The 24,042-nt window shown below is 42.7% G+C and overlaps 1 protein-coding gene across 4 annotated transcripts in view; it reads right to left on the bottom strand.

The window, feature by feature from the left end:
• ANKRD26 (ankyrin repeat domain containing 26) overlaps positions 1-24,042 on the bottom strand; it is a 351,340-nt gene that overhangs the window by 125,477 nt on the left and 201,821 nt on the right. For all 4 annotated transcript variants that reach the window (XM_063927217.1, XM_063927219.1, XM_063927218.1 and 1 more), the window contains 10 exons: positions 21,763-21,799; positions 19,606-19,669; positions 12,722-12,770; positions 12,398-12,630; positions 10,608-10,728; positions 9,401-9,459; positions 8,303-8,399; positions 718-755; positions 535-610; positions 408-452 (listed from right to left, as the gene is read on the bottom strand). In XM_063927217.1, the coding sequence (XP_063783287.1) occupies positions 408-452; positions 535-610; positions 718-755; positions 8,303-8,399; positions 9,401-9,459; positions 10,608-10,728; positions 12,398-12,630; positions 12,722-12,770; positions 19,606-19,669; positions 21,763-21,799 (819 nt within the window). The remainder of the gene's footprint in view (positions 1-407; positions 453-534; positions 611-717; positions 756-8,302; positions 8,400-9,400; positions 9,460-10,607; positions 10,729-12,397; positions 12,631-12,721; positions 12,771-19,605; positions 19,670-21,762; positions 21,800-24,042) is intronic.

Raw genomic sequence — 24,042 nt, 5'->3', positions numbered from 1 at the left:
CTCCATGCCCTGTATCTCTCCAGCAGCTTCCCCATCTCTCTTTTCCCTCCAGCTCCCTCTCATCTTGTCTTCAAGATGCACAGAGCCTGCTCCTCTTCATGGCTCATTGTAAACAGCCACACACTGTAGGGGCTGGAGCTGGGTACAGTGCATAGGAGGTCCCTGGAGTTGGGCAGAGGAGGGCTGTATAGAGGTAGGAGGTGGAACAGCCGGAAAGGGGACACAGCCAGGGGAAAGCTCCCTGGCCAAGTACACTGACTGGCGCTTCTCAAATATTTGGGGAAGAGGGGTGAGCTGCCCTTGCCCCCCCCCCCCCACACACACACCCATTCCAAAACCTATGGTTCTATAGAAGAAAAAGGTTATTTGCATTTTAGAATTCCTTTTATTTTGTTAAAATACATTACCTTCAATATCATCTGCATCATCTAGACCCAAATCTGCCATGAGATCTACAGAAGATAATTACAATAATTAAGAATATACTTGGATATTTAAATTACCAGAAAATGTATTTATGATAAATTTCATTACCTTGTTTGTTATTATTCTCAAATGATTTAGCCAATAAATTAGTAGAGGATCCATTGTTAAATTGCAAAAAATTATTCTGTGGATAAAAAAAATATATATGTACATATATTACAATAAATCTTGTTCAATTACATGTCATTTAAATGAGTAAAGAGAAATAAATGGATACAAATAAACGGATACCTTGTTTGTTTGCTGAGCAGTAATTTTCTCAGACACTTCTGAGGGAACAAAAAGATGAAACAGTGTTACCATTTACTTTCACCAACCAATGGTGGAGTCGGGATAGGCTACTATAGTTTGCACATAGAGTAAATACCAGTAGAAGTCTGAACAGTGCAAGAGAATTAGTATTGCAGAAATACTTTCATGAATTACTCCTGCAATGCTAACCAATGGATTCATCTTTGTAAAGGCAGGACAATGCTACTTGCATAAATCTAGCATCTTACAGCTTCTTGATGGTCTTAGAAAAGAAGGACTGTAAGTGCATATCAAACACAAAAAAAATTGAATTGTACTTTTAGGATAATCCAGAAAATTAAGGCAATGCATAGTAAAATCGGCACTTTACAATTGGAATAACAGTATGATAACAAAACTGGGTAATAACAGACAGACATAGGAGGTAGGAAAGTCCTGCATAATATTTTTTCCTCCAATCAGAGGATTCTGGAAAGAGACCTAGAACTTGCTTGATAGGAGGAAATGTAGACACTACTCTGGGCAGGAAGCCAGATTTTTTCCCCAAATAATTTTATCTGTATCTGCATATGAATTCAAAAAAGGAACCTTAAATGCGAGCCAAATAAGTTATTTCTCATAATGCTACTCATGGTTCTTATCAGAGAGATTGTGGGACCAGATTAAGGGCCTATAGTGCTACTAAAGGTTTGATGCGTGGATTAATCCTTTTCGCTGCCCTTAAGAAACCTTTTTTTAAGAGATCATCTAGCATCAATATTTTAAAGGAATAAACAAAAGGTGTTATCCTATTAGCAGCGGTACTTTACCGCTGCTAAATAGGATCGCCGAGGGCAATCCTATTAGCCCCGATGCCAACATTTATCAGGGATTAGCATTATCCACAATAACGGTCCGCTAGAGCCGCAATAACCCATAGGATCGGGGACTTTTTGTACAATTGTAGGTTCAATTTTGTCCTATCAAAACGGCCTCTTACTGGATACCGCGATAAAACCATTGATCATTAATTGCGATATACGACCACTTTGATCGGTCAAAATCGCATCAGGGCTAATAGGATACTGGCCAAAGTGTTGAAACTTGTACTTCCAAAATACTAAAGGGACAATCCTTATATAAATTTTCTGGAAACCCTGTACCTTGCAATAATAGGATAAATAACTCTGGAACTGCACCAGAGTATACACTCAGACTCTCTAGTTCACTACTGAAGATTTTTTTCTTGTTTGTAATAATATTTCAATTACCTTGTGGTAGATTAATTTTACTGTTAAGTCATGAGCAATCAGACCCCATGTCCCAGTGGCAAAGTGTCTGGATTTGAGTGGAAAACTGTCCCTCGACTCAAGAGTCTGAAGAGTTTGAGGCCAAGGTTACTGTATGAGCAGTCCCCATGCTATGGCAAACCACAGCCAGAGAGGTCATGAAGTCTGTGAGGACCGAATGCGTAGCCACCCTGTTAGGATTTCTGATTTTAGACAGGCTTATTCGTTATTTCTATGTATGTGCATTTTAAAAGGAATATTTTAGTATTTATGTTTTTACTGTATATAGGGATACTCTTTATTTATATATTCTATAAAAATGTTGGAGCTTTCAATGTTTGATGTCCGTGTGACCTTCTCAAAGAAGGCGTTGTGAGGAATAGAAAAAGAGTGCTTAAACACTAAATACACTTTCATCTGGCATGTTCCTTTCTGAATATATGCACATAGCAGTGTTTTCTTGTAACTTATTACACTAACATGTGCCCCATTTGTCCAAGTTTTCTCTCTGTAATACATATCTACTGAAGCAACCAGAATGCACCCATGCCGACAAGACCATTATTAAATCTATTTTTCTTCTGCCTCCACTAGGGGGCACAGGAGATGCTTATACGCTGGGTATAGGGTGGTGTGGGAGTGAGCAGGCACCAAATAGTTAAATGAATGTTCCCAGCATGCCTAAGTCCCCCTCCCCCTGTACCCTGCCTCTTTTCTTTGGTGGTTGCAGGAGCGGCACCTTTACAGAGTGGGGCTGGTGTTCAGCTCTGAATTTTCTTCACTGAGCTAAGGTATGGGTGTCCAGAGGATGCCTATACAGCAGCTCCAACAACTCGTGGTGGTAGCACTGGCATCTGGGTCGGTGCATTCCACCGCATGGGACCTCAGTGGAGAGCACACGCCCCTTGGAGACTCCGCAGATGCATCCGGACACCGGGAAGGTTAGTGAAGGGAGCTGCTACTTGGTGGCGATCCTCCCCGCTGCAGGGAGATATCGGGGGCAGGTGTGGTGGGGGCACAGGGTACTCCGCAACACCACTAGACCACCAGTGCATACGCTGCAGGTCCTTGGGGGTTAAATTAGCACCTGAAGGGGAGAGGGCCAGGTCTGCAGCCCCTTCCCCCGTCCCTGAGGCTCACTCGGAGCCTGAGCTAACTGCCTGCTTCAGGGTAAACACGCTTCCCTCTTGTTTCTCCACCTTTTTAATGCTAAGCAGCCATGTTTTACATGCTGCTTCGGTTTGGCACACAGAGGGAGGCTCAGGGCTTTCTCTCCCCTGTACCTTGGTCCTTTGCTAGACTCCTGTCTGCTTCATATGGCTGGACAGTTAAGTATGACTGCTCACTTCTTTTAGTGCTTTGAGAGTTGTAAGTGCTTGTGGGTTGTGCATGTGAATTTTTTGCTCTAGCCACTCACCACATTGGAACAAACTTTGGAAGGTGTAAATATCTTAAAGTATTATTGCACTACCTGGTATTGTTATAGCTACCGTATTGCTTGCAGTTTGGGGTAGCTGTACTCTCTGGCACTACAGTTACTTAACACTCAGTTGGGTCTCAGTTTGTGAATTTTTTTTTTTGAGAGGAAATATGCCTCCTAAGGTCAGAGTTGACAAGTAGGTCACTACACCTGTGCCACGCACTTGCAGAGTTTGTTGCAACATTCTCTCCCCACAGGATCCAGACAAGGATGGCATGTGCTACAGTTGTTTTACGTATTCAATACGAAAATCGCCTACAGTGGAACAGGTGCCTCAAGAACCAGCTTGGGCTTCTGCATTGATGCAGGAGATGTCCCAGTTAGTGGATCGCCTGTCGGCTCCTCCGTCGACTGTACCTGCTGCTATTACTCCTGGTACACCAGTAGTTATGGCAGGGATGGCACAGCCTTCACAGGCTTATGCTGAGCCACCATGGGTAGTCATTTGCGCAGTCTGTACAGCACTTGGCGGATATTTCAGCTGAAGCACAGCCTCTAGGTTAGGGATCCAGGCGACGGTCACTGACACAAGTGAGTTCTATTCCTTTATCAGAGGAAGATTCGGAACTGGACTCGGAACAGGAGTCCCTTTCAGACCAAGGGTCAGCCGGTTCTTACTTAGGGTCCAATACGGTTCCTGAGGACTCCAGGTCTCTCACGGATGTAGAAGCACTGGTCAGGGCAGTGAGAGTAGTGCTTCAAATTGAAGAAACTGACCCATCAGCCTGGGATAAGGTTCCTCCACTTATTAAACATCAAAAGGAGGAAATTACTAATATTCTTTCATCGATCCAGCTTGAGGATCTTTTGGAGGTAGCATGGGCCCAGCCAGCTAAGCGGGTACAGTTATCCAAGCATACAGCTTCCTTTTACCCTCTTACACCTAAGGAGAGGGCTAGGTGGGTGAACCCTCCTCCGGTTGTTGCGCCGCTGGCACGCTTGGTTAGATCCTATGTGTTGCCTATCCCAGATTCATCTTCATTAAAGGATCCCAGAGATAAGAAATTCTCTAGTTTCCTAAAATCCACTTATTCTCAGGCTGTAGCTATTACTTGCCCAGCACTAGCATCAGCCAGGGTGGCTAAGGCTATTGGAGAATGGGCAGAAAAGTTGGAGCTTGGACTTATAGGAAACAAGAGCAGACAGGAATTACTGGCGCATGTATTAAATATTCAGAAGGCGAGTATCTATTCGGGCGAGCCAGCTATCGATACCAGAGTGTTAACATCCAAGGTTTCAGCCTCCATTATAGCGTCCAGAAGGGCACTTTGGCTACAGTCTTGGTAAGCAGTAGCCAGTTCCAGGAAGGCTCTTAAGGCTCTTCCTTATGCTGGTGATACACTGTTCGGAAACGAGTTAGACAAGATGGTGTCTAATCTGGTGGCATCCAGGTCAGCCTTCTTGCCTTCAGCGGCACATTTGCGGGCCAGAACTAATTTTTTGTTCCTTTCACTCACAGGGTAGAGCAAGGGGACAGGCATCCGCTAGGTATCAGCCCCATTCCAAGGGTTCCAAAGTCCGATAGAAACAATCCTTGTCTATCAGACGTCCAGCCGAAAAAGCCCACTGTCTGATGGGACCGGCCTTCACCTGGGAGATCCCGGGTAAGAGCCGGCTTCTGTCCATTACTCCAAGGAGGATAGAGACAACAGATGCATGGGACAGAAAAGTCATCTCGCAGGGGTACGAACTGACATTTTGGGAATATCCTCCAAGAAGATTCTTATGTACAGGACTTCCAAAAGATAACAAAGGCGGAAGCACTTTAGTGGTCAGTGCAAATTCTGCAGGCCTCCAATGTTATTATCCCAGTGTCTAAAGTTCAGAGGGGGTGGGGTTCTTACCATCCTCTTCCTAGTTCAGAAGTCGAATAGATCCTATCAGCCCATATTCAACCTAAAGAAACTGAACAAGTATCTTCAAATTCCCAGGTTTTGCATGCATTCCTCTGGTCCATTATTTTAGCACTAGAAGAGGGGGATTTCATGGCATCCTTGGACATTCAGTATGCATATCTGCATATTCCCATAAGACCAGATCATCAGCGTTCAGATCACAGTGAATCTTCGGAAGTCTCACAGCTGGAGGATAAATTTGTGAAAATAGTCTGACGCCTTTGTAGGAGATGCTACACTTTTGCAGTTTTGGATTCCCGCCTTCAACATCTTTTCCAGCCACTGGACATAATTCTAGCTTTACAGTCCAGGATCAAAGTTTTTCTTCATCATTGGAGAGTCTCCATTCATGCATGTATGAGGATCCTAGGATCAATGGTAGCAACATTCGACATGGTGGAGTACGCTCAGTTTCACTCCTGCCCTCTGCAGTTACAGATCCTCAGTCAGTGGGATGGATCTTACCTGCATATCAAAACGCAAACCATGGTCCTCTCTTCAGAAGTTCGGCACTCCCTCACGTGGTGGCTCTTGCCAGCCAATCTGACACAGGACTGCCCATTCTGGATTCCGAATTGAGTTCTGGTAACTACCGATGCCAGCCGTCAGGGATGGGGAGCAGTCTATGGCGCTTGGTCATTCCAGGGCCGCTGGACGGATCGGGGGAGTCAGCTCTCAATATATATGTGTTGGAGCTCAGAGCAATCTTCCATGCACTTTCTGTAGCAGAACACCTTATACAGGGGCGCCCGGTGAAAGTGCAGTCAGACAATGGTGGCCAACATAAATTATCATGGGGGCACTCGCAGTCAAGGGGCAATGACAGAGATATTAGGATCTTTCGCTGGGCAGAACAACATCTACCAGCACTCTTAGCAGTCTTCATACCCGGAGTACTCACCTGGGAGGCAGACTTTTTGAGTTGTCAGGAAACTCACTCTGGCGAGTGGGCATTACACCCGGAGGTGTTTCAGATACTGGACCAACGATGGGGTTTTCCCCGACATCGACATGATGGCGTCACATCACAGTCACCAGGTTGTATGGGTCTCAAACAAGAGATCCCAAAGCCTTTCTGGTAGATGCATTAACGACTCCATGGTCATTTAAAAAACTGTACGTCTTTCCTCTTGTCCAGATGATCCTACGGGTCATCCGCAAATTCAAGAAGGAAGGGGGTACCATGATTCCGGAGGGCCCTGGATTGCCCTCGGAGAGGATGGTATGCAGATCTGCGGAGTCTTTCCATTGACACACCACTTCGACTACCTCGGAGACCGTATCTTCTCTCCCAGGTACTATGCCTTCATCCAGATATGGACCATCTAGCTTTGACGGTATGGCTGTTGAGACATCCATCCTGAAGAAGGGTTATTCTGAGGAAGTAAATAGGACTATGTTAAAAGCCAGGAAGCCTTCATCTGCCAGGATTTTGGAAAACATACTTCATCTGGTGTGCTTCAAGGGAGTTCAATCCGAGGGTATTTTGGTTGTCCCACTTACTTTCCTTCCTGCAGGCAGGTTTGGATATGGGTCTTAGACTTTCTTCATTGAAGGTTCGATATCGGCTCTATAGGTTTTCTTCCAGCGTCGGCTGGCGATTTAGCCGGATATTCATACTTTCTTGCAGGGGGTTCTGCATGTTCAGCCTCCATTTATGCCTCAGGCTAGCCCCCCTGGGATCTTGCTCTGGTTCTTAGGGCTCTTCAGTCTCCTCCATTTGAGCCTTTAGATGAGATCAAGCTATAGCGGCTTATGGTGAAGACATTTTTTCTGTTGACCATTTCATCAGCCAGAAGATTGTCAGACCTTAGTGCTTTATCATGGCGTTCACCCTTTTTAGTCTTCCATTCAGACAGGGCAGTGCTTCGCACGCGTCTGGCCCACCTACCCAAGGTGGTGTCTGGGTTTCTTGTAAACCAGGAGATAGTCGTCACTGCATTTGTGGTGGGATCTACAGAAGAGGCAACTCTGGATGTTGTCCGAGCTCTACGGCTTTATGTGGAGAGCACTAAGGAGGTTCACAAGTCGGACTCCTTATTTGTTCTCGTTGATTTTCGCAAACTGTGTTTCCCGGTTTTAAAGCATATCTTGGCCAGATTGCTTAGGTCACTATTTGGCGGCGGATCTTCCTGTCCCTTCTGGGGCCACAGCTCACTCTACCTGTTCGGTGGGAGCTTCTTGGGCAGCTAGCCGTGGAACCTCGGCGGAGCAGCTCTGCAAGGCGGCCACATGGTCTTCTGCTCAAACTTTTATTAGGTTCTACGGCTTTGATACTTTTGTATCAGCAGACGCAACATTTGGTCATAATGTCCTTAGTGTAGTCCAGGAGCGTCACCGCCAGTAAGGATCTCCTGTGCCCACTAGTGGACGCGCAAGAAAGTCGGATATATGGTCTTACCTTGATAAATCCTTTTCTTGTAGTCCAATAGGGAGCACAGGATGCCCTACCTGACGCACCTGACTTACAGGATCTTGTTCCTATACCAGTGAATATGTGGTGTTTATTTACAATAAGGTTGTTTGTCTGTGTGTGGGTCTTCCTTCCTCTTTCCTCACTCCTGCTTTGAGCTGGCTAACAAAACTGGCAGGTCTGTGCCGGAGGGGCAGGGTACAGGGGAAAGGGGACTGAGGCATGCTGGGAACATTTGTTTAACTCTTTGGTGCCTGCTCACTCCCACACCACCAATACCCAGCATATAAGCATCTCCTGTGCCCTCTATTCGACTACAAGAAAAGGATTTATCAAGAAAAGACCATGAATCCGACTATCTATCCCACAGTTTAAATTGAGACATTTTTGCAACTAGTTTTTTGAGTAAATCATTGTTTGGATTTTTTTTTTTTTTTTTTTAAATGAAACGGATTTATATCTAGTTTTCAGCACATACAAATAAGAGTACAAGATTGAACTCCATTACCTTCATTGGATTCCTCAGAAATACACTGCATGGGGACCTGTACAGCAGGCTGAGGAAGGTCACTAGAAGACTGTTTTCTTGGGCTTTCTGAGGCAGACTAATTTGAGAAATAGCACAGAATTAAATAATGTGCAGAAATGACATTTTTCTAGAAAACATGATTCCTACAGAAGCGTGTAAATGAATCTATAATGTGCAAAGTAATAAATGAATAGTGAAAAGAATGGACACATAACATACACATTTTTTTTATATAATTGTTATTAGTGGGGCAATAAGAAAACTGGAAAAACAACATGTAATAATACTTTGACAGCACTAGGAATCACACATACAGATATGATACACGAGAATTGATCTCTTGACATACTGACTTTTTTGTTAAAAAGACACTTAGAAGCCAAGGCATTTAATACACCCCCCCCCCATCCCCCACACACACTTCCCTTCAGAATACATAATCTAGTAGGCGTTTGTAAATGAGGAGCTGATGATGACCCACAAGATTATTGCAATTGCTATGAAATATTAATAAGGAATTCTAGATAACAGGCAGCGGCTTTATATTGTAAATATGTATCTTTACATTGTTAGCTTTGTATTTCAATACACTCTAAATTAAAATCCCATTTTAAAGGTAAGGCTCAGAGGGGAGAGAAAGAGCAGCAAGGTTTTACTTTATTTATCACCACTTATTTCGCACACTGAAAAATCTGGAGATGTGTTGCCTCTAGAAATATCAATTAACTTAGTCAGTGCACTTTTAAGCCCTCAACTGGCAGATAATCAGAAAAAAAGAATAGCCGAAATGTATAGCAGTCAGACAATATCAGCACAACAAAAGAATAGTCAGAGAAAAATAATGAATATATTTACTGAAACTCCTGTTACAAACATCCATGTTCAAACCACTGCAAAACGTATATACATACCCTATGCATCACAATATATGGTAATGGTACTATGGTTTAGGTAAAAACCATTAGACTGATAACCGTTCGTTCAGTAGGCCAGCTATAAAGCATATCAAATAAGCATAATACACATTTTCTACTGACAGCATACGTTAAATTTTACTAAAAAGTTGTAAAATCCTACCTCAGAATCCCAAGGTGAGTCGACCTCATCCTCCTCAAATCCCAGTTCGGACATTAAAACTAATAAATGAAAAAATGTGCAAATTCTTAAGATTTACACAGGACAGTAAAACAAATATTCATCATTTGCACTATTGTGAATTAAAGCAACCTTGCTTTTCAGCATTCACAAGATCTTCAGTGTGTCCCAGGGCTTTACATTGGGATTATAATTAATCCAAGTAGAGGAAGAGTTGGACAGGCTAGTGCCAAGGTGCTCTAGAAGGCGGGAGCTACAGCTTGTTCTACATGACAAGAACATTGCCAGAACAGTGCTTATATGGCACCAAAAGGTTATGCAACATCAACTCTGAATCTTCCTATAGCTGCCATATATCCCTGTTTTAGTATTTTAGTACTGTCATTGCTTTACTACAGGCATGTCCAAACTACAGCCCTCCAGCTTTTGAGAAACTACACATCCCAGCTTGCCCTGACACAGCTTTAGCATTCTCTGACAACAAAACTGTGTCAGGGCATGCTGGGAAATGTAGTTTCACAACAGCTGGAGGGCCGCAGTTTGGACATGCCTGCTTTACTACATGGGGGGGATTCAATTGTCCAGGCTAATTTACTTCAGGATAATTGATCCCCTGGGGCTATACAATTAGTTCAAAACGGCGGCTAGTATCTGGGATTTCTTTTCAGAGCCTCAGCAGGCTCTGAAAAAAAATATGCCAGAAAATTAGGCTCTCTACGCAAATCAGGCAACAAAAACACATAGAATCCATGACAAGTTTACGGACCTATGTCTTTTCGTCCAAAAATAGATATTTTTTCAGCCAAAAAATAAAAATGGTGGGGGGGAGATATAATTGGATAGCCTGAATTTTTTTTTATACTTTAAGTTACTGTAGTAGAATCAACTTAAAACGGCAACAAAAAAAAAAAAAAAAGAAACAAAATTCTTTTAAGTGAATGAGATTGCAGTTTACTTCATAATTTTTACTTTTTTACTTTTCAGGTTGCTAACATTTTAAACACTCAATACTACTCAAACATGTTTTGCTTTGTTATCTAGGTACAATTATACAGGGTTCCCGCAGTGCAGTAATGCATTTGCGAAACTGAAACATTTAAAGTGAACATTTCCCTTTACCAAGAAATAATAATCATTAACAATTATTGCATAACTATATTCTATGAAATACGTAAATATATACACACACCTTTTCTGCCAGTACTTTCTCCACCAGGCTGTACTTTCACTGGCCCAGAAATGTCCGTTCCCCCTGAATGTGAAGCAGCTACATCATCCTCATCACTCTCATCACCAGCAGACAACTCTTCCTAAAACAAAGCAAAAGCAATACAAATTAATAAACAGTAAGCATCAAATATTGCAGTGCATCACTTATAGCTGCTATGGTTATTTTCACATGATATTCAAGTCATGGTTCCGATAATGGACCACATGATATTCAGGTCATGGTTCCGATAATGGACCACGTGATATTCAGGTCATGGTTTTCGAGAATGGACCACATTATATTCAGGACATGGCTCTGATAATGCACATGTATAATTTAGAAAAATGTGTTTTGTGCACCAAGGAAGCATATTCAATGATGTATATTTCTGTTACCTACATGCCTGGTGTGGTCGCATCAGATAATTTTATGCTGCAGAGACTGCAAATCAATCACATCAACAAAAATCCATGCTACAGGATGAAGTACGAGGTGGACATAGGAATGTCACCTCTCCCTCAAGCATTAAACCACTCCTTTAAAAACACTCCCAATAGTAATTTAATGAACAACATGACTTTTCATGTATAAAGCCCCGAGCATCCTTAAAAGCACTAGTCAAATTCTAAAACTGTACAGAAGCCAATAACAGGGAGTAGATTTTTTTTAAACTTATTTTATTTGCAATACAGGATGGTAGACTCACTGTGCCAGCCAAATGGACAGCATGATAATGTCATTTATATTACATTCTAAAAGTAGTACTAATTGAAATAATTATTGCATAAAATGCTGTTGATGCAAGAAGTTTACTTACATGGTTTGTGTATTCACTAGCATCTATACCACTCACTTTGAAATCGGAATCTATCTGAGCATTCAACTCATGTGAACACGGATGATCATTATTTTCTTCTTTAACATAAAGGTCTTCATTATTGGTAGGATCGTTAATGGCAATGCATTGCTGAGCACAGTGGTTTGCATTGTTATCATGATCTTTGTTAATATTAATTGGTTGGTCAGTTTGGTTCTGTAACTGCAACCAGCTTGTTAATGAGGTTACTTCACTTTCATGTTCATCAGGATTTTCAAGTAACCCAAATATTAGTGACACTGGAACATCACTGCTATCGGGAATAGCTTGAGCACCTTCTGAATTTTGAAGAGGTTCTTCCGTGCAGTTGTGATTGCCCTTGAGGAGTCCATTATCGTTACAGATTTCTTGTTTACAATGTACAATTTCTCCACACTCTAATCCAAAACTTTCAATAACATCGGAACCTTCAATTGCTTCAATTTCAGTGTCTGCTTTTTCACAAGTTTCCCCAACTTCAGAGACATCTTCACTTTTTTCTTCTGAACATTCTACATGATCTTTGGTTACATAATCATCATCACTTTCTTTTTCTGAACATTGCTCTTGCTCTTTGCTGACATCATCCTCATTTTCACTTTCATTTTCTGAACACTCCTCACAGTCTTCAGTCAAATCATCCTCATCTTCGCATTCTTCCTCCAAATCTTCAGATTCATCTTCGCATTGTACATCTTCTTCACACTCTTCTTCATCCTCATCATCATTTTCTTCCTCTTCATCATTTTGTCCATCAGTACAGCAATTATCTTCATTGTTGGTCAGTTTAGTTGCACAGGTTAGTTGTTCCGCTTTGCCTTTGATTTTGTAGTATCAATACACCAAGAACAAATTTTAAAAAAATGAAACAAATTAATAAAATAAATGATAAAATAACTAAGAAACATTTTACCTTTTTTACGTTGAGGAGGGAAGCAGAAGCCAGCTGGGAGGGTTTTGTAAAGGAACCAGGTGTAAAATACACAGGATGAGGAAAAGAATGGGCTTGGGCAAAAGGCTTAGCAGGGGACTGGATATTCACATCTTCATCTTCACTATCATGAACAGAGTCTTCTTCACTATCTGATTTACTTTGCAGAGCAAAGCCTCTAGGCTGTGCTGTGGTAAAACTATCTTTTTCCTTAACTATATCAAAAGAAACAAAAGCCAGTCAGTTACACATTTCAAATAATCAATCTGGCCACATGACAACTGGCTACATTATTTATATACCAACCATTTTTCTTTGCATGCAGCAGTTGCGTCAAACTTGGTTTGGAAGTCTTCTGCAAAAGAATCAAAAAGTAAACAGTTTTCTTGTTGTTCTGGCGAACAGATTACCTATAGTTGTGCAAAAAATACCAGGCAGACATAAAATTATTTTAGTTAGAGTTGATGCAGTAAACTAACCAGATTTGGGAAATAAATGTACAAACTAGGAACACAAATAATAAACGGATTAAAAAAATAAATAAAATTAAAAATAGATGACAAATAAAAAATAAGATTTTACTTACCGATAAATCTATTTCTCATAGTCCGTAGTGGATGCTGGGGACTCCGTCAGGACCATGGGGAATAGCGGCTCCGCAGGAGACAGGGCACAAAAGCAAGCTTTTAGGATCACATGGTGTGTACTGGCTCCTCCCCCTATGACCCTCCTCCAAGCCTCAGTTAGGTACTGTGCCCGGACGAGCGTACACAATAAGGAAGGATCTTGAATCCCGGTTAAGACTCATACCAGCCACACCAATCACACCGTACAACTTGTGATCTGAACCCAGTTAACAGTATGATAACAAAGAAGTAGCCTCTAAAAAAAGATGGCTCACAACAATAATAACCCGATTTTTGTAACAATAACTATGTACAAGTAATGCAGACAATCCGCACTTGGGATGGGCGCCCAGCATCCACTACGGACTATGAGAAATAGATTTATCGGTAAGTAAAATCTTATTTTCTCTAACGTCCTAGTGGATGCTGGGGACTCCGTCAGGACCATGGGGATTATACCAAAGCTCCCAAACGGGCGGGAGAGTGCGGATGACTCTGCAGCACCGAATGAGAGAACTCCAGGTCCTCCTCAGCCAGGGTATCAAATTTGTAGAATTTTACAAACGTGTTCCCCCCTGACCACGTAGCTGCTCGGCAAAGTTGTAAAGCCGAGACCCCTCGGGCAGCCGCCCAAGATGAGCCCACCTTCCTTGTGGAATGGGCATTTACAGATTTTGGCTGTGGCAGGCCTGCCACAGAATGTGCAAGCTGAATTGTACTACAAATCCAACGAGCAATAGTCTGCTTAGAAGCAGGAGCACCCAGCTTTTTGGGTGCATACAATATAAACAGCAAGTCAGACGTTCTGACTCCAGCCGTCCTGGAATTATATATATATATATATATTTTCAGGGCCCTGACAACGTCTAGCAACTTGGAGTCCTCCAAGTCCCTAGTAGCCGCAGGCACCACAATAGGTTGTTTCAGGTGAAACGCTGACACCACCTTAGGAAGAAACTGGGGACGAGTCCGCAGTTCTGCCCTGTCCGAATGGAAAATCAAATATGGGCTTTTGTAAGACAAAGCCGCCAATTCTAACACTCGCCTGGCCGAGGCCAGGGCCAACAGCATGGTCACTTTCCATGTGAGATATTTCAAATCCACAGATTTGAGCGGTTCAAACCAATATGATTTGAGGAATCCCAACACTACGTTGAGATCCCACGGTGCCACTGGAGGCACAAAAGGGGGTTGTATATGCAGTACTCCCCTGACAAACTTCTGGACTTCAGGAACTGAAGCCAATTTTTTCTGGAAGAAAATCTACAGGGCCGAAACTTGAACCTTAATGGACCCCAATTTGAGGCTCATAGACACTCCTGTTTGCAGGAAGTGCAGAAATCGACCTAGTTGAAATTTCTTCGTGGGGCCTTCCTGGCCTCACCCACGCAACATATTTTCACCACATGTGGTGATAACGTTGTGCGGTCACCTCCTTCCTGGCTTTGACCAGGGTAGGTATGACCTCTTCCGGAATGCCTTTTCCCTTAGGATCCGGCGTTCAACCGCCATGCCGTCAAACGCAGCCGCGGTAAGTCTTGGAACAGACATGGTACTTGCTGAAGCAAGTCCCTTCTTAGCTCCCGAGGCCATTAGTCCTCTGTGAGCATCTCTTGAAATTCCGGGTACCAAGTCCCTCTTGGCCAATCCGGAGCCTCGAGTATAGTTCTTACTCCTCTACGTCTTATAATTCTCAATACCTTGGTTATGAGAAGCAGAGGAGGGAACACATACACCGACTGTTACACCCGCGGTGTTACCAGGACATCCACAGCTATCGCCTGAAGGTCTCGTGACCTGGCGCAATACCTGTCCCGTTTTTTGTTCGGGCGGGATGCCATCATGTCCACCTTTGGTCTTTCCCAACGGTTCACAATCATGCGGAAAACTTCCCGATGAAGTTCCCACTCTCCCGGGTGGAGGTCGTGCCTGCTGAGGAAGTCTGCTTCCCAGTCGTCCACTCCCGGAATGAACACTGCTGACAGTGCTATCACATGATTTTCCGCCTAGCGAAAAATCCTTGCAGTTTTGCCACTGCCCTCCTGCTTCTTGTGCCGCCCTTTCTGTTTACGTGGGCGACTGCCGTGATGTTATCCCACTGGATCAATACCGGCTGACCTTGAAGCAGAGGTCTTGCTAAGTTTAGAGCATTATAAATTTGCTCTTAGCTCCAGTATATTTATGTGGAGAGAATTCTCCAGACTTGATCACACTCCCTGGAAATTTTTTCCCTGTGTGACTGCTCTCCAGCCTCTCAGGCTGGCCTCCGTGGTCACCAGCACCCAATCCTGAATGCCGAATCTGCGGCCCTCTAGAAGATGAGCACTCTGTAATCACCACAGGAGAGACACCCTTGTCCTTGGATATAGGGTTATCCGCTGATGCATCTGAAGATGCGATCCGGACCATTTGTCCAGCAGATCCCACTGAAGAGTTCTTGCGTGAAATCTGCCGAATGGAATCGCTTCGTAATAAGCCACCATTTTTACCAGGACTCTTGTGCAATGATGCACTGACACTTTTCCTGGTTTTAGGAGGATCCCGATTAGCTCGGATAACTCCCTGGCTTTCTCCTCTGGGAGAAACACCTTTTTCTGGACTGTGTCCAGAATCATCCCTAGGACCAGCAGACGTGTCGTCGGAACAACTGCGGTTTTGGAATATTTAGAATCCACCCGTGTTGTCGTAGAACTACTTGAGATAGTGCTACTCCGACCTCCAACTGTTCTCTGGACCTTGTTCTTATCAGGAAGTCGTCCATTTTCTTTGAAGACGAATCCTCATTTCGGTCATTACCTTGGTAAGGACCCGGGGTGCCTTGGACAATCCAACGGCATCGTCTGAAACTGATAGTGACAGTTCTGTACCACGAACCTGAGGTACCCTCGGTGAGAAAGGCAAATTTTTGGGACATGGAGGTAAGCATCCCTGATGTCCCGGGACACCATATAGTCCCCTTCTTCCAGGTTCGCTATCACTGCTCTGAGTGACTCCATCTGGATTTGAACTTTTGTAAGTGTTCAAATATTTCAGATTTAGAATAGGTCTCACCTAGCCTTCTGGCTTCAGTACCACCATATAGTGTGGAATAATACCCCTTTCCTTGTTGTAGGAGGGGTACTTTGATTATCACCTGCTGGGAATACAGCTTGTGAATTGTTTTTAATACTGCCTCCCTGTCGGAGGGAGACATTGGTACAGCAGACTACAGGAACCTGCGAGGGGGAAACGTCTCGACATTCCAATCTGTACCCCTTGGATACTACTTGTAGGATCCAGGGGTCCTGTACGGTCCCAGCGTCATGCTGAGAACTTGGTAGAAGCGTTGGAGGGCTTCTGTTCCTGGGAATGGGCTGCCTGCTGCAGTCTTCTTCCCTTTCCTCTATCCCTGGGCAGATATGACTCTTATAGGGACGAAAGGACTGAGGCTGAAAAGACGGTGTCTTTTTCTGCAGAGATGTGACTTAGGGTAAAAAACGGTGGATTTTCCAGCAGTTGCCGTGACCACCAGGTCCCATGGACCGACCCCAAATAACTCCTCCCCTTTATACGGCAATACATCTTTGTGCCGTTTGGAATCTGCATCACCTGACCACTGTCGTGTCCATAAACATCTTCTTGCAGATATGGACATCGCATTTACTCTTGATGCCAGAGTGCAAATATCCCTCTGCGCATCTCGCATATATAGAAATGCATCCTTTAAATGCTCTATAGTCAATAAAATACTGTCCCTGTCAAGGGTATCAATATTTTTAGTCAGGGAATCCGACCAAGCCACCTCAGCTCTGCACATCCAGGCTGAGGCGATCGCTGGTCGCAGTATAACACCAGCATGTGTGTGTATACTTTTTAGGATATTTTCCAGCCTCCTATCAGCTGGCTCCTTAAGTACGGCCCTATCTGTAGATGGTACCGCCACTTGTTCTGATAAGCATGTGAGCGCCTTATCCACCCTAAGGGGTGTTTCCCAACGCGCCCTAACTTCTGGCGGGAAAGGGTATACCGCCAATAATTTTTTATCGGGGGAAACCCACGCATCATCACACACTTCATTTAATTTATCTGATTCAGGAAAAACTACAGGTAGTTTTTTCACATCCCACATAATACCCTTTTTTGTGGTACTTGTAGTATCAGAAATATGTAACACCTCCTTCATTGCCCTTAACGTGTGGCCCTAAAGGAAAATACGTTTGTTTCTTCACCGTCGACACTGAAATCAGTGTCCGTGTCTGGGTCTGTGTCGACCGACTGAGGTAAATGGGCGTTTTACAGCCCCTGACAGTGTTTGAGACGCCTGGGCAGGTACTAATTTGTTCGCCGGCCGTCTCATGTCGTCAACCGGCTTGCAGCGTGTTGACATTATCACGTAATTCCATAAATAAGCCATCCATTCCGGTGTCGACTCCCTAGAGAGTGACATCACCATTACAGGCAATTTGCTCCGCCTCCTCACCAACATTTTCCTCATACATGTCGACACACACGTACCGACATACAGCACACACATAGGGAATGCTCTGATAGAGGACAGGACCCACTAGCCCTTTGGGGAGACAGAGGGAGAGTTTGCCAGCACACACCAAAACGCTATAATTATATAGGGACAACCTTTATATAAGTGTTCCTCCCTTATAGCATTTAATATATATTCATATCGCCAAATCAGTGCCCCCCCTCTCTGTTTTAACCCTGTTTCTGTAGTGCAGTGCAGGGGAGAGCATGGGAGCCTTCCCACCAGCATTTCTGTGAGGGAAAATGGCGCTGTGTGCTGAGGAGAATAGGCCCCGCCCCCTTTTCGACGGGCTTCTTCTCCGGAGTTTGTGATATCTGGCAGGGGTTAAATACATCCATATAGCCTCAAGGGCTATATGTGATGTATTTTTCGCCATACAGGTATTATACATTGCTGCCCAGGGCGCCCCCCCCCCCCCGCGCCCTGCACCCTCCGTGACCGCTGTGTGAAGTGTGCTGACAACAATGGCGCACAGCTGCAGTGCTGTGCGCTACCTGATGAAGACTGAAAGTCTTCTGCCGCCTGGTTCCGGACCTCTTCAATCTTCAGCATCTTCAAGGGGGGTCGGCGGCGCGGCTCCGGGACGAACCCCAGGGCGAGACCTGTGTTCCGACTCCCTCTGGAGCTAATGGTGTCCAGTAGCCTAAGAAGCCAATCCATCCTGCACGCAGGTGAGTTCACTTCTCTCCCCTAAGTCCCTCGATGCAGTGAGCCTGTTGCCAGCAGGACTCACTGAAAATAAAGAACCTAAAAACTTTTTCTAAGCAACTCTTTAAGAGAGCCACCTAGATTGCACCCTGCTCGGACGGGCACAAAAACCTAACTGAGGCTTGGAGGAGGGTCATAGGGGGAGGAGCCAGTACACACCATGTGATCCTAAAAGCTTGCTTTTGTGCCCTGTCTCCTGCGGAGCCGCTATTCCCCATGGTCCTGACGGAGTCCCCAGCATCCACTAGGACGTTAGAGAAATATAACCATACTTTTTTTTATGCACATAGAAAAATAATAATAATAATAATAAAAAATAAAAAAAAAACAATAACCATTTTAAGCAACAATCTATTGCTTACTGTTTACAAGTAAAAATATAAGACTTAACTTATGCCAATTTCACACCACTGCTGTTGGTGAGAAAAAAAAATATATATAATGGCCATGGATGAATGCCTGGTGAATTAGATCCTTTATAATGCTTTCTCAGATGTCCATTAATAATACGAACAACCCTGCAGAAACACCACGAACCCCCCACCCCCCTCCCCACCACACACACACACACACACACACACACAGAAAAACATATAAAGTATGAATAAATAAATGTTGCCCAATTATAAGCAATAAACTATCCTTATAAGTGGATGACTGAAAACAGTCTCGCTAGTCAATCTTGTGACAGCAAGAAATACAGATATTTTTCAGTCATATGGTTCAAACAGTAGTAGCACTGTCATAAAGTTCAATCGGTAACACTGTCTTTGTATAACAAGTACAAGTGAAAGGCTATTTCAGTCAAAAAATACAGGTCTCCTCGGGTGTAGTGGAGCGCATTAGGAAACGTTATTACTGCAACATGTAGAAAATCCACAGCTACATGATGAGATCTCAAAAAATGTAGCAGGATATCATCAATGTTCTATACTGTGCAGTTACTATAGCAAACACCTCAGCAGCCATTATACTGATCGACTCCATCACAAAACAAAACAGCAGCTGCCTCCATCTCACCGCTTCAAGTAAAGGTGGTGTAAAGCGCATAGTAAAGTTTAGATTCTAAACCAACTAATATACTTCAGAACGAAGACCAGAGAAGGCTACAGACGTTCTAGACAAGTAAACATCTGACTAAAGGCATGAACGCATGTCCATTTATTTTAACACAGATTTACTAGTCACCTGGCCATTATAAAAAATACAAAAAGACATTAACAACAATGAATATTTAGATCTACATATGTCTGCACACTATGGATTATCATATTATAAAAAAAAAAAAAAAAAAAAAGAAAAGTCCTTAATTGTGTAAGTTCGAAACAATACTGTACCTTCGGACTAAAGTCCAAGTCATCTTCATCAGAAGAAGGCCAGGAATTTGCTTCACCAGAGGCACTGCAAAGAGGAGAAAAACACATTATGGAAAAAGTTAACATTTCAAAGTAAAGCAAGAAAAATTAACAAAAGTCATTTTAAGCACAAATTAAAAATAATAATTAAAAAAAATAATGGCAAAGGACATTAAGGTTCATTGGAGCACAAGCCTAAAATAACATAAATAAAACATTGTTGAGCCCCTGGATAAATTTCGAGGTCTCAATACCAGGCAATAGTTTAAAGGAATACAACACTCACTACTGTATAAGGAGTGTGCAATAAGTTTCTGGATGCACAAAAAAAGTATTTTATTTACAAAGTGAACATTACATTTTTTAAAGTATTTTCCAGAGGAGTCTAAGCAAAGTTGCACGCACTCAAACCATTTGGTGAACCACTGGAACAGTCCGAAGCAGGTATGTCTTCTACATGCTGGATAAAAGTCTCCACTGCAGCTTCCGGTGACTCTAGACAAATACCATGCATCTTGGGCTTGATTTGTAGGAACACAAAGAAGTCGCAGGGGGCCAGGTCTGAACCATACGGCGGGTGTCCAAGCTCCTGGATGTGTTCATGGGCCAGAAGATCCACCACTTTAACAGACTTGTGAGCAGATGCATTGTAGTGATGGAGAAGGACACCACGTGCGAGAGTGCTTGGATGGCACCTGAAAATGGCTTTCAGCACTTTTGGCAGGCATTGGTTGGCGTACCAGTCCCCAGTGATTATGCGTTGCTGCACGAGTGATACGGTAGCTACAGGATCAGTCTTCTCCACAAAAACAGCCACCATCTGCTTGCGCTCATGTCTGAACTTTTGTGGCGTCACCCTGACGCCCAACTCAACTATGACCTGCATGGCGGCAATGATGTCCTCAGTGATGGCAGACACTGGTCGGCCACTGCACTCCACATCTTTCAGTGACCGTCTCTGGCGACGAAATTCTGCACATTCAAACACAGTGGTTCGGGACGGTGCTTCCTCCCTAAAAGCAGCTTGCAGTTTGTCAAAACTCTCCTGCTTTCACAGAACACTCTTGTAGTATAGAAGATCATGACTTTCCAGTGGCCTATGTTGAGCTCCAAAAAAGTCTGTGAAGCAAGTGAACATGCAGACTTCTTTGATGTGCAGTGCTGCTTATATATGGTTTTGTGCCTTGACATTTCACATGAATTTTAGGCTTTAGATTGCAATTTACAACCAGACAGAGAGATTGTGTCTTCTATACCGATACACTGAACATCTGAAAACTTATTGTACACCCCTCGTATATTCAACGCCAAGTAATTAGGTATGTGGAAGTGGTAACTGGTAAGGTGCTCGGACTTGGGTACTCCCACATTAAAAAGGGTAAAGAAAAAAAAAGGATACAGCACATCATTAAAAATAAATAAAATAATAATAGTATAACCAATTAAGTACTTTCAGTTAAGAGGCTAAAAATAATAAAAATTATGAAAAAGTCCAATGAGCTACCACTTTAGAGCCACACATTTTAAGTTTTCCCTAAATAATGGTTAGTACAAATTAATTAAATGCTTGAATTTATCATTAGAGTGAGGGGACATTAGAACTGCCTGTGAATGAAGGCACTGTCTCCACCAATCTATCATTTCAATAATCTCACTGCGCAAATTGAAATATCCTTTTTGTACTGCTCACAGCAGGTAGGTGAACATGCCAACTACGTAATTAGCAAGGTATTCTCTCCTTCACATCTCCTCCTCCTGTTAGTACAAATCAGTAGATCTATCTACCGAAATCTCTGGTTCTTCGCAAATGGCACCATCTTCCACTACAAAGCCATGCACTTTGATGGAAATATATGTGCCCTGGCCAATTTAGGCTCAAAAGAACCAAACTTTTCTTTTGTGCTACATCTAGCTGTTTTGCATTTATTTATTTTCTTTTAATTTTAAGCATAAAACATAAATTAACAGCTCTGTACCATAAAACAAATTACAAACAGATTAACCTAACTTGACAAAAGAATCAGAAAATGTTGGAAATTAGAGAACCAAAATAGGAAATAAATAACGAACACAAGATCATATTTAAAAAAGAAAAGAAAACAATCATCATCAATTGAAAACTTCTTCGAAAATTCTTACCGGGAATCAGATTCAGCTTGAGAAATCTCATCAGTCCCTGTTGAGAGAATAAGTTAAAAACCATTGGGTAAAAAAAAAAAAAAAAAAAAATATAATAATAATAATAATAATAATAATATATATATATATATAGTTAGCAATGTAAAAAGGTTTATAGTAACCAAATAGAACAGTTACTAAATGGAAACAACTGTTCAAATTGTTACTATTGTATAATTTGTCCTACATGACACATTGCACTGTTAAGCAAAGATAACACCTCTCACAGTATTATTGATCTGAACATTTTAGTGAAAGATAGGTATGGGGTATAGTCATAGCTGTTTTAAAATCAACAATTTTCAGCAGTATTTTTTTTTTCCAAGGCAATACATGAAGTTCAGTGGCCATTTTAAAGACCGATTCCAGCTTTAAAAAAAAACAAACATGTTTCTAAAAATGCTGTTTACTAAATACACCCTAAAGAATCCACAATACACCGAAGAACACCACAAACCGATGTCTTAACAATCAGACTTTTTACTATGCAAGATTTTAGCCTAAAGGGGCCTATACACGCCGATTCTGACTTTGCGATTTCCTTTGAACTCCCCCCCGGAGAACAGAACCACCAATATTGACTATACACGGTGCAATTATGGCTATGTACAATTTTGACTAAACTAGAAACTAGCTTGTACACTTTGTAGTCAAAATTTACCTGCCTGCACAGTCTATTTTTTTCTTTCGATGCCGTTCCTGTGGGACCGCGCATCAGCATCGTAAGCTATATACACACGGTGCAGTGAATTCTTTTCATGATCATTTTTAACATGACTTAGAAACATAGAAACTGGCGGCAGATAAGAACCACTTGGCCCACATAGTCTGACCCTTTTTTTACCTTTTGGTAACCTCAACCGTATTTGATCCTTAGTTCTTGTAAGAATATTCATATGTCTATCCCAACAAACATGTTTAAACTGCTCTACTGTTTTAGCCTCAACCACCTCTGATGGGAGGCTATTACACTTCTGTACATTTTCCACAATGCAAAATTCTACTCAACACTAAGGGGTATATTCAATTAAAGTTGGATCCATTCCGACATGTATTTGTCGGAACGGATCCGACAACCCCTATTCAATCCCATCTTAATTCGACTTTTTCAAGTCGAATTAAGATGGGACGCAGAGGAGGAGAAGGGGGGGCGAGACGCGGGGGGACAGCCGGCGGGCATACAGGGAAGATCAGCGCTACAGTAGCGCTGCAGCAGGATGCCACTCAGCCGCCGGACCTCACGGCAGCTTCCACCCTGCTCCAGCAGCGTGCTGGAGCCGGGTGGAAGCTGCCGTGAGGTCGGGCGGCTGAGTGACATCCAGCTACAGCGCTACTGTAGCGATGATCTCCCTGTATGCCCGCCGGCTGTCCCCCGTCTCCCTGCGGCGCCCCCCCTCGCCTCCTCTGGGTCCGCATCTCATTCCAACATAATTTTGATGTCGGACTGAGATGGTCGAAAAGGGGGCCAAAACCTGTCGGATTTGGCCCCGTTTTCGACATAAACACCCGCTGATCCACGTGCTTTTCGACAAGTCGAATTTATCGACTTGTCGAAAAATTTAGCAAAATATTGAATAGGTAGTATCAGGATTCAACCTTAAAAAGTCGAAAACTGCTGTCTTTTCGACAGACGGCAGTTTTCGACTTCAATTGAATATACCCCTAAGCACATATATCTATAACACATAACAAAATAAGCTATGGATTGTTTTGTACCAATTAAATAAACAAAATATATATATTTTAAATAATTAGTATCCTTAGCAAATAAAAATTAATAGCTATATGTCATTTCCCCTACTGAAATACAGCAGTTACAATAAAGCTACTAAGTGTACTGTAGACTTCTCAGAATAAGTGTATAGATGGCAAACATTGACATTTGAAACGGTTTCTATAAAGACATCTAAATTGCTATCACTTACAGAAAACGCTTACTTGTCATACAGTTGTCAAAATAATTGGGTAGATCTAAGACTAAAGTCAGATAAGCAGTTCCTGATGTTTATATACAGGATCTTGTGCACATTAAAAACAATATTTTCCATGGGCAGATAGTCATGTTTGTTAAAAAACAAATCTGACACCATTTTAATATTAAAACATTAATGATCTGGAGTACTTTAGATGTGTGACTGGAACAATATTAACACTGTTACAATGTAGTGGTGAAAAAAAACATATATACAGATGTGTCCACATACACTGACCCTAAAATCACACCAAAAAGCCTAATTTAGG

The sequence above is a fragment of the Pseudophryne corroboree genome, chromosome 6 (genome assembly GCF_028390025.1).
Source record: "Pseudophryne corroboree isolate aPseCor3 chromosome 6, aPseCor3.hap2, whole genome shotgun sequence".
Taxonomy (NCBI): Eukaryota; Metazoa; Chordata; class Amphibia; order Anura; family Myobatrachidae; genus Pseudophryne; species Pseudophryne corroboree.
The sequence above is the reverse complement of the archived record's forward strand: the minus strand, read 5'-3'. Positions and strand labels throughout refer to the sequence as shown.